The 11,256-nt window shown below is 40.4% G+C and overlaps 1 protein-coding gene across 1 annotated transcript in view; it reads right to left on the reverse strand.

Moving 5' to 3' along the window:
* Window positions 1-7,089: 7,089 nt before the first annotated feature.
* TYR (tyrosinase) overlaps window positions 7,090-11,256 on the reverse strand; it is a 57,878-nt gene continuing 53,711 nt past the window's right edge. The window contains exon 5 of the mRNA XM_035329184.1: window positions 7,090-7,578. Within this exon, the coding sequence (XP_035185075.1) occupies window positions 7,355-7,578 (224 nt within the window). The 3' untranslated portion in view covers window positions 7,090-7,354. The remainder of the gene's footprint in view (window positions 7,579-11,256) is intronic.

Below are 11,256 nucleotides of genomic sequence, written 5' to 3' on the forward strand. Positions count from 1 at the left end.
GAAGGATAGATCAGTGCAGCACGTGGTGACAGAAGAGTAAGGAAACACAAGGCTTGAATCAGGGTGCACAAAGGGTGATGATCCATAGTGCCAAGCCAAAGCTAGGGTCTATAATTAATATTTATTGCTGAATTATTCTTCTTTCAAAGGGGATTTTCACTGCGTGGGGGAAAATAAGTAGTCTCCATGTTTGTTTGTTTTTTCCCTGATCCAATGATTTCCAGAATTTTTTGGCTCCTTGTGAGTTCTGCAAGCCTGATGCCCTCAGGAGGAGGAGGTAGTAGGCAGACTCCTGGGGAACTGTTCATATATTTAAAAATGGGTTATCAGAAAGTCTAATGGCTGCAAGATGGATATGCAGAAATAGGTTGATTTTCTATAGTCATAATAGCAACTTCATTTTTAATTCAGAGCTTATTACAAAAATTACAGGAAAAGACCATTTGCAATGACAAGGTCTCATTGCTGCCAATTTTCAGCTCACTATGGAGACTAATTCAAAATGACTTGCATCCCTACACATTTGTATACACAGATGGTGAATTACAGATGTAGCTCGATGGAGAGGACAGGTGCTAAAAACAAATTTTGGGAAAAGGCAGGAGGGAAAACAGAAAGAAAAAGATTGACAGCTGCTCATTGTCCTGCCTTGATAAAATGTGACTCTTAACATTCTGGGAAATAATAATAATAATAATAATAAAAAAAGAGGATAGAAAATGAAAGACTTCACAGAAGTAACAGTCTCTTACAAAGGTGAGAGCCATACAGTACTGAATACATGATAACGAAGCAGCCAGGCAGGTATCCTATAGATTTCTGAATGACAGCCATAGAGTATTTTTGTTTCATTATGTGAAACAATGTGGTGCTGATACATCCCTAGACACTGACGCTGGTGTGATCCTCATCTGACAAGTACCTGCAGATAAGCCTACCTTCAGTGTCCACTGGAGTCAAAGTAGCATCTGGTTGCATAGTCTACATATACAGGATCTAGATTTTATACAGGTGCCAAGGACTGTAATGCCCCAATTTTGACACTGATCCTGTCAGAAAGGACTCCCCCAGCCTGAGAGAGCTGTAATTCTGACAGGGAATTTCTTGTCTCAGAAGCAGAGACACACTGTGGGAAGTCACCTTGACCAGCCAGAGGAAAAGGTAAAGGCAAGGTTGTGTTTTAGCTCTGTCCACTCTGATTCAATGAGCTAACATGGCATGCACAGCCTTATGGCATTATATTATCCCCACTTAAAACAAAGCAGGAGCTCCAGATTTCATCTCAGAAACATCTGAAAAAAGGAGAGGTCAGTCCTTCAACAGTTAACATATGTATGTCTGAGGAGTAAGCACAAGCCTGAACATGGCCCTGACAAGAAAGGGGATGTGCTATTGCCTTGTACCCTCCAGGAAGAAAGCACATCTCCTGTAAGTGTGGGTGAGGTGTCCCAAGAAAACTTTTGGTGCCAAGGTACTTTAAGTATTATTCTAAATAATCCTAAAACTGGATGTCAGTTTGAAGGTAGCAACTAAGATCCTTCAAAAAGTCTATGGGAAGGATTAGGCATGTTTGCGAGACAATTTATCCTGCCCCAAAGTAGTTGCTTTAATACTGGTGCAGTGAAGTGAATCCCCACCCCTCAGTGGTGTTCACTTCCCAGTCTGGAAGAACCTTAAGAGCTCTCTCAGAGAGGAGGTCCAGTGGGGTTTACATATGCTCAGAGTCAGATATGCTTATGGAGAGTTTTGACTCCAGACTATCATTGGGACAGTGGTCTACAACTGGGTACAAACCCCACAACAATGGAAAGAACAGGGATGTGTTGCTTGTGTTTATCTTGTTCTAGTTACTTAGATTAATATACACTGTACTGCCACAGATCATGTTGTCTGTTTGAAACGGGGCTACCTTGTTTATTCCCTGTCAAAGCAGACATGATCTCCAGGTCATACAGAGAATGGGAATTAAAGGGGAAAATTGATAGGCCATATGCCTACAAGTATGAAAGAGGTACAAATTCCCTTCCATCACCTAGTGTTAGTGCAAGGTTTCCATGATAAAACTTCTGTGGGGCAGAAAAAAAGCTATTAAATACTTCTCTGAAGAAAGAGGAAAGGAAAAGGCTGCCTGGGAATTGGTAGAAATTCTGGAAAAAAATGAGTAGAGTATAAAGAAACCTTTACTTGTAGGTCACAAGCTTTGGTCATGGGGTATGAATTAAGAATTCAGTGCTTTGGGGCATGAAGAGATGATCAAGAGCTGGGAGGGGAAAAAATGATTTAGAAGACATGATGAGCCAAAGCTTCACTTTCATCCTTCCAGACATGAGGAGTTGCTATGGCCAAGGGTGGGAGACCCGTGGTACACTGGTGAAGATCTGTAGGAAAGACATCAACAACTGAAGAATTGGATCAGAAATGTCTGTTGGCCATGACCTTTACAAGGGGATGACTTTTGCTAAAAATGACCTTAGCAGATATGAAAATAAGGTAGCCTCTTTAGCCTTCATGTCACCACAGATATAAAATGCACATGCAATATTGCAGAGGCCGAGATAAACTTGCTTAATACAGTTAGGATTCTTCTATCAGAACAACTTTCCAAATAAAAACATTTTACTGACAGAAATATTGTGCAGATGGGCATTGTTTTCAACAAACTTCCTATAAAACAATAAAACACAATGAAACAAGGGGGAACACAGAAGCTTACTAGTTGCAGAGTTTCTGCAGGAGATACATCTCTGCCTGCGAAGGCCCTGGGAGCTCATGGGATTTTCACACTGCCTCCATAGATACAAAGTCTGTAGATCTTAACTCTGCTGTGGCTTCCACAGTTTGTGTGCTCCCAGCTCTCCACCTGCCCACTAGAGCTGAGTGGGGACGTGGAGTCCAGGATTCCCAAGCTATTGTGCTGCTTAGGCGTCTGCAAAAAGTTACAGCTTAATAATAATAATAATAATAAAATAAATCAAAAACACTTTTACTTAATTTTAATTCCACCCTTCTTTGCACCCAGGGATCTTTACAAAAATATTCTGTTACTTTTTTTATATTTGTTCAGAAGAATAAAAATACTAGAGTCTGGATATTTTAACCAAACCTTGGTTACTGAACACATCAAGCAAGTTTTTTAGAGGAATCACCAAGAAACAAAGTTTTTTTTTTTTTTTTTTTTTTTTTTTTTTGTTTCTTTGTTTTTTTAAACACAGGCATCATATCATACATTTTTTCTTCACATTTTAATTAGTTGAACTACTTCAGAGAAATCAAACAAATAGTTGCTACTTGTAGAATTTGTGGAGAATAGAGTGCATAAAATCTTTCTGTTTATCAGACTTCAAAGCCAATCAACATTTATGAAGTCAAAATCTAAATATGACTGTTTAAATTCTCCTGCTAGTATTTATTTCTACCAATAGGGTATTCTGGATTATACAAAATATAAATTGACTGAACTGACCATTTAAAATATTATCATAATGCCTTTCTTCCTCCCTGTGCCTCAGTGCCAGGAATCATTTAAGATTCCATGCAATCTGTTTATTTTTAGTACTTTCTAAGATACTGGAAAGCATTCATCTACTACTATCTCAGCTCATCGGTCATAAGCCATAGGAAAATAATTTTTTGGATTTGGCACCAGTGTTTTTCACACAGGAAAACAACTTCATTTAGCAAAAGGCTTTCACTTTGCTGAGATCGAGGCAATTTGAATCCATGCCTTCCTTAATAAGGGCAGTGGAGCAGCTTCAGTGGGCACAAGTCAATCACTTAGCTCCTGGGGATGGGATATGGTTAGATTTGAGGGTATCGATGGTGAGCTTTCCTTCTCTCGTTAATGGGATTTCCACCTTCCACTTGGTCAGTTCATGTGATTGTTACTGTTCAGAGACAGATAGCTGGGAGACTGCAGATGTCCTTGTATGCTCCTTGAAAGCAGGATTACGACAGCAGTAGATGGGTATTAATACTTCAATGTGAGAAATCACAGAAGCACATCCTCTATATAACCTTCTGCTTTGGGAGGACCCTTCTCAACAAACGTCCCAGCCCCTTTTGCTATTGTGTCTCTGCCCTGTAAAGAGTTGTCTTAGAATCAAAAAATATCCTGAGTGGAAAAGGACCCACAATGATCATCGAGACCAACTCCTGGCTCCACACTGGATCTCCCCAGAATCAGGCCTTACGTCTGAGAGCATTGTCCAAACACTTTTTGAACTCGGGCAGGCTCAGTTCCCTGGCCACTGCCCTGGGGAGCCTGTCCCAGTGCCCAAACACCCTCTGGGTGCAGAACCTTTCCCTAACACCCAGCCTGACCCTCCCCTCTCCCAGCTCCATGCCGTTCCCTTGGGTCCTGTCGCCATCCCCAGAGAGCAGAGCTCAGTGCCTGCCCCTCCGTTCCCCTCATGAGGGAGCTGCAGGCCACCATGAGGCCTCCCCTCAGCCTGCTCTGCTCTGGGCTGAGCAAACCAAGGGACCTCAGCTGCTCCTCATATGTCTTTCCCTCAGGACCCTTCACCACCTTTGTAGCCCTCCTTTAGACTCATTCCAATCATATCTTTCTTACGTGGTCAAGCCCCAGACTGACCCAGTTCTTAAGGTAAGGCCACTTCAGTAAAATGTGACAAACACGCCTCTTGACTGGTTAGGTATAATGTGGTTAATGCAGCTCAGGATACAGTTGGCTCTTTTGAATGCTAGGGCACACTGCTGATACATATTGAACTTACCACCAACCAAACCCCCAGATCCCTCTCTGCTGGGCTACGCTCCAGCCACTTGTCCCCACATCTGTGTGAACAGCCAGGATTACCCGATCTGAGGCGCAGAATCCAGCACTTGCTCTTGTTAAATATCACATTGTTGGTTATTGCCCAGCTCTTTAATTTGTCAAGATCTCTCTGCAAGTCCTCTCCCTTCCCTCTAGAAAGTCAACATTTTCTCCTAATTTTCAAACTTGCTTAGCATGCATTTGAGTCCTGCATTCAGATCACTTCTAAAAACATTGAATAGAACTGGCCCTAAAATGAGGCCCCGCTGAACCCCATTAGTGTCTGGCCACCATCCTGATGTAACCCCATTTCCTATAACCCTGTGAGCCCAAATCATCAGCCAATTGTTCACCCATTGCATTTCATATATGTCCAGCTGGACATTTTGTCCAGAAGGATACTGTAAGAGACAGTATCAAAAACTTTGCTAAAATCCGAAAAGACCACATCTACTGGCTTCCCTTGGTAAACCAGATGGATAAACTTGTAACAAAAGGAAATTAAGTTTGTTAAGCAGGACTGTTGTTCCTGTACTTCAGAGATCAATTAGAGTGCAATCACCCCAAAATGAAAATAAATCAATTATGTGCCCAGATGAAAAATACAAAAATAATGTATTTCAAAGGTCCATAAGAATGCTTATGGTAGGCAATTGTGAGAGAAAATAGCTCATTTGAGAGGTCCCTTGTTATTTGTTGACTAGGAAATATCACTCAGACCAATGGTCAAAGGACATGTTTATCCCATTTTCCAATGAGGCCATGTCTGCCCTTCCTTCCCACTCACCTTCCCTCCCTCAGCCTTCTCACAACTCCCCTGGACCTGCTTGTGGCTCCTCACATCCTTCAAGGTGCTCATGACTTTGTTTCCCAGAGGTTATATGTACCACTTTCACCAGAAGACTATCCTAAATGCCTGGAATAAACTCAGATGACAGTATCTCTATTGGCAGGTCTGGTCACTCCAGCACCAAAGACATGGCCCTTGTCTTGATCCACTATTTTTTTAGTTGGGAGAGAGAAGTCAGAAAATGCTGAGCGAAGCAGCCCTGCAGCCACCAGAGTCAGTGCAGAAGGAGGGCAGGAGTTGCTCCAGGCATGTAGCACAAGTTTCCCTGCGGCCCGTGGAGAGGAGCAGGAGGTCTAGGGGAAGCTGCTCCCCATGGAGGACCCGTGCTGGTACAGAGCCATGTGGGAGCAGTTCTTGAAGAACTGCAGCCTGTGGGCAGCCCCCGCAGGCTCAGTTTGGCAAGGACGGCATCCCGTGGGAGGGACCCCACGGGGAGCAGGGGCAGAGAGGGACCGTGACAGAGCAGTGGAGTTGAAGCATCAGGGACTGACCGCAGACCCATTCCCTGTTCCCCTTTGCTGGTTGGGAGGAGGAGGTGGAATAGAGTAGGTGGGGTGGAAAGGTGGTTTTAGGTTGCTTTTAATTCTTACTGCTCTAGTCCGTTATTCATTGGCATTACATTTATGTCCTGTGACATTTATGTCCACTGTGACAGTTTTGCCCATGACAGTCACTGGTGAATGATGAGTTTTTTTTCATCATATTTTGTCTCCTCATTCTGTTGAGGAGGGGGAGTGAGAGAGTGTCATGGTGGTGCTTGGCTACCTAACAGTGTAAAATCACAACAGGGACCACTGTGTGACCCTATGCTTTTTGCTAGAGATGAGTTTTGGAACTACTGAAAGCCAGTTGGAGTCTCTGTCCCTGAAAAGTAGTATTTCTTTTGGGTTAAGGATCATCATGTAATTACATACCTGTCATGTATGGATTGTTTGTATGGAATATGTGCATGCTGAGTAACCACAAGTCAATCATGATATGAAAAACTTTAAGTCAAACTAAAGAGAGATATACACAGTGAAACTAGGTTTCATCACTTAAAAACCCCTCTGCACCCCAAACAAATGGACAATGATATAGCAGAAGACTAACTGGAATGTTTGAGACAAGTGAGAAGTGGTTCCTTAGAGCCCACTTGCTGCTGTTGATGTTCAATCAAGGACAAACAGGGCATTACTGGAGCTGGAAGGAAAATATAACCTAAATAAAAATAAAAATAAAAATGTGTCTCTGGGTCATTCACTCTGCTCAGAAACACAGCACATTTCTCTCACTAAACAACAAGGCTCTGAAGAACAGGGTGAATGTAGCACTGACCTTTCAGTCAGGTGCCTCTCACTATATCCATACACCTACTTACGCCCTGTGAATTTCTTCACATGGATTGGTCTATGAGATCAGAGTCTACAGACATAAGAAAGCAAATAAAAGAGCAGAGAATTATACATTTGAGTAACCAACACACAGGCCAGTCAGTTTCATAGGAGCTTTATTTAATCAAGCATTGGAAGTACAAGATGTTCTTTGGGTGGCATGGTAAAATGTTGGATCTGAGAGATTTTGGAGAGTATCTGATAAGTTACTGGAACACTGGAGGTTACAAGAGGCATGAGGAGCAAAACTGTCCAGCCTGCTTATACAGCACACCTCAACAAGGTGTTTGTAAACATGAATCAAACACTGAATGCTTGATTAGCACCTTAGTAACATCATTGAGTTACTGGAGGTTTTCAGAAATGGGATTGATAAGATATATTGTTGTAATCTTCACTTTCTGTGAGTAAGGGTTGTATCTCTGGAGAACTTCCTGCTCTTTTCTTCTTGCAGGCCAGGATGAGGCCAGAGAGCACAGCAGTAACTATGCTTCCAATCACAGCTGCACCAACCAGCCAGGGCCAGATCTGACGGGCTTGCTCAAGGTATGGTATTAAAAACTCCTGGAAAGAATCAAGTGCTGGGAAAAAAAAAAAAAGGAGAAAAACAGAGGTTGTTTTACATGATGCAATGTAATATCAGTTTACAGAGGCTGTATAACAGATAATATTGGAAAGTTCAGAGTAAAAAAATGATATTAAATTGTTACAAATTTTCTGAAGGTTCCAAACAATTTTAAACAAATACCTTCAGTCCTTATAGTTAAAATTTCTCCATTTTTGTATTAGAGACAGGAGCAGAGTTCACTGTCACCAGTGCTCCTTATGGTTTTGTGAAAGCTGTAAGAATGTAACCCAAGAATAATTTGATAAAGTATGGCCAAAGATCCTGCTAGGACAGCATCTTGTTAGCAACAATAACCAAAGCTGAGTACAAGTAAGAGTATAAAAAGAGGTTAAGCCTATCATGATCCTTTCTCAAAATACTCCCCAGCCTCTGCCAATTGTGGTACCTCCCTCCAGCTTCTCCCCCCAAGATTATAAATATTTTCCTGCCATCTTCCAGTTCAGTGGAAGTAACTGCCCTCTGAAAAGATGATTTTGGTTTAGGGTACCTTCAAAATTAAACCACATTTAATGTCTGAATCACTTCTGAGATATATTCCAATTTAGCCTGATTTTAGGCAGGAGATAGTTGGTTTGTCCCTTCAACTCGGCTTCATTATGGGGAATGCTTTGTTGTTACTTTTCTGATCCTTGTTTTCAAGTTAATTCAATTTTGCATTCTGAGATTAGATTTGCAAGAATCTGCATGTTCAGACTTGTGCTTCTGTCCTCAATAGACACTTAAATGCTATATAACACTAAGAATTAAAAATAAACAAGTAAATAGGTTCTTGATGAGTTCAGAAATAATTCTGCAAACCTCTGTGTATGAGGTACCTTCTCTCTTTAATCCTTCATTTCTCATTTGTCAAATAGGGAAGGATGGTACCATTCACTGAATTCTCTGCATTGTGAATATAAATTAATATTTCTGCAGGACACAGCTGTTATAGTGATCGTCACAAAGAAAAGCGCAAGGGGACACATTTTCAAGATAACATTTTAAGAGTGTTCAATAAATCATATATTAGGCTACACAGTGCTTAACTGAGAAAACAGAAAACCAAAACAGAAAAGACTTGGACATCTGGTTCTTAAAGGATGCTAGATAGGTTTTGTAGTAAGGTGGGCGTTTGGGAAAAAATAGTGTGCAATTAAAAACAGTGCACAGATATGGGGCTGGAGGGTGAATTATGACTTAAAGGCACAATTCTAATCCTGGCAATTCTTAACTTTGTGTGCTTTACTCCATAATCCCAATGCTTTTTTTTTTTTTTTTTTTTTTTTTTTTTTAATCCAGCTCTACCAGGTTTATATTGCAAACATGACTAAATTAGAAAAATAAATGGTTATTCAAACTGGAGGATGAATATGATAGACAAAAGTTGATACATAACAGATATGGTCTTAATAGTGCAGAAAAAGAATTATCACAAAGTTCTACATCTTGTTGAATTTATCAATAAGTGGGGATTTTTAAGTGACTTCATAAATCTGTATGTTGTCTTTCAACAGACTCTCTCTTCCATCAATATTACTTTGAAACCTGAAATACTTTCTAACTGGGAAAACACAGCATGACTTTGAGACGAAGAGTTGTCACATTTCACAGCAGTCCCTCTCAGAAGAAATTTATGTATTTTATTATATCCTGATATGCATTCAAACATGTCTTTCTCTTGCTTTCAGCCTCAGTCTCTACAGTTTCTGTAATTAGCTCAAAGGCAACAGCCACCTCCTGGCATCCACTGCCTGTTTTCTACTCTTTTTACTTCACAAAAGATGCTTGTCTTCTCCATCACAAAGTTGCCATGGCAACCCTTGAGTGTCAGCGGATGGAGCACCCCAGGGCACTCTATAATCTGTAACCTGTGACTGAAACACCACCATAAACTTATGACTGGCCTGGCTGCCCAGCAGAAATCCTGCAAACTGGGATTTAGAGGACTACATTACCATAATGCTTTAATCTTTAACTGTTCAAGGCCCAAGAACACAGTGTCTGTTTGCTGGCTACCTGGGAAAAGTGTCAAGGCAGTGAAGCTCCCATGTAGCTGTGTTGTGGGAGACATTAACCAATGCCAGCTCATTTCGTTCTGTATTGGTGCTTGGAGTCAAAGGATAATCCTCACGGGAAGGTGCCATGGACAATGATTAAAGCTGTCCTTTCAGTCATTAGGTTCATAACAAAGCAAGAGCAAGCCAGGTCATGCTGGTGCTTGATATCTAGCCTTCCATTAGTGACTAACACCAATAATACCTCTTGCTCTTTCTGATAGGAAAATAGCAGTGATTAACCTCCATCACAGTCTTAGCATTCAACCCTTGATGTTCTCTTCTAAGAGGGTGTTAGCTCTAGGTAACAGCAATGTAGCATTTCTTACTCTTAATACTTCAGATCTTTTCCCTTTCCCTTTCCCTTTCCCTTTTCATTTTCCCTTTCATTTTTTTCCTTTTTTTTCCTTTTCCCCTTTTCCCTCCTTCCTTCCTTCCTTCCTTCCTTCCTTCCTTCCTTCCTTCCTTCCTCCCCCTTTCTTTTTAATTTACAAATAACAAACAGTCCCTTTTGCCTGTGTCATTGGATGTCATTGAGAGAGTAGGGAACTACAGCACTGTAATTTTGGAGAAAAATAATGTGTGATTCCTATATTTAGGGTAATAATGTAAACTTTTATTGATTCATCCTTTTGTGGTGATTTCAAACTACATTACTGATATAATGGGACCCAAGGCTGGAAAAAAATAAGTTAATATTTAAAATGTTATTGAAAGAATATTTATATATTTTATATATTCCTTCTATGTAAACTAGAGGATGGCAAAGTGAAGGGTTAATTCCACAAATTAGAAATAAAAACTATGTCCAGCCAAGAAATAAACAAAACAATTTTTCTATCATTTTTCTATCACCATATGTCTCACTGATATGTTGACAGTCTTTCTCTTCCATTTGGCACGGTTTTCTACCCCTAACATGGGCAGTTAAGGAGCACCAGATTTTAATGAAAACTTTGAGACAATGCAAACATCAGCTCAAGCTTGCTTTTATTTTATTTTTTTTTCTCATCTTGGTGATTAAGTTATTTCCATTTGGTTGCTGCCATTTTCTTGATATAGTATGGATGGTTTCACTGATTTTATCCTTTTGGGTAAAAAAAAGTGAGACTTCCACAACCAACAACAAGGAAGATGATCTGGTAGTGATTTCAAGTTATAGATTCCTTCTGCCTTAATGTAGGATCATTTGAACCTGCAGTGATGGAAAGTTCACAGCTCTCACAAACTTCATTAGATTTTTCTTATTCTTAGTTTGGAAAGGCTTTCATAATGTGTTTTGACAATGAGAGAAAGTCTAAAGACTCAGACATCATCCACTGTCTTGGAAGAAACAGATGCTGTGCAATGGGTGTTAGTGGGTTGTTTACAGTAGAACCACAGTATCTAATGATGTAAATTCAAGCTGTTCCCTTTCAGTTCTACTTTCAGTCTAAGGTAGGTAAATCTGGAAACTATGACCCATCCCATCTTACATCATGTGGCTGGTTGTAGAAACAGTGAGAACCAGAACATTTAGAACATTTCTGTATGCCTTATAGTTCTTTCTTCTTTTTTTTTTTTTTTTTTTTTTTTTTCTTTTCTTTTCTTTTCTTTTT

This window comes from Oxyura jamaicensis, chromosome 1 (genome assembly GCF_011077185.1).
Source record: "Oxyura jamaicensis isolate SHBP4307 breed ruddy duck chromosome 1, BPBGC_Ojam_1.0, whole genome shotgun sequence".
Taxonomy (NCBI): domain Eukaryota; kingdom Metazoa; phylum Chordata; class Aves; order Anseriformes; family Anatidae; genus Oxyura; species Oxyura jamaicensis.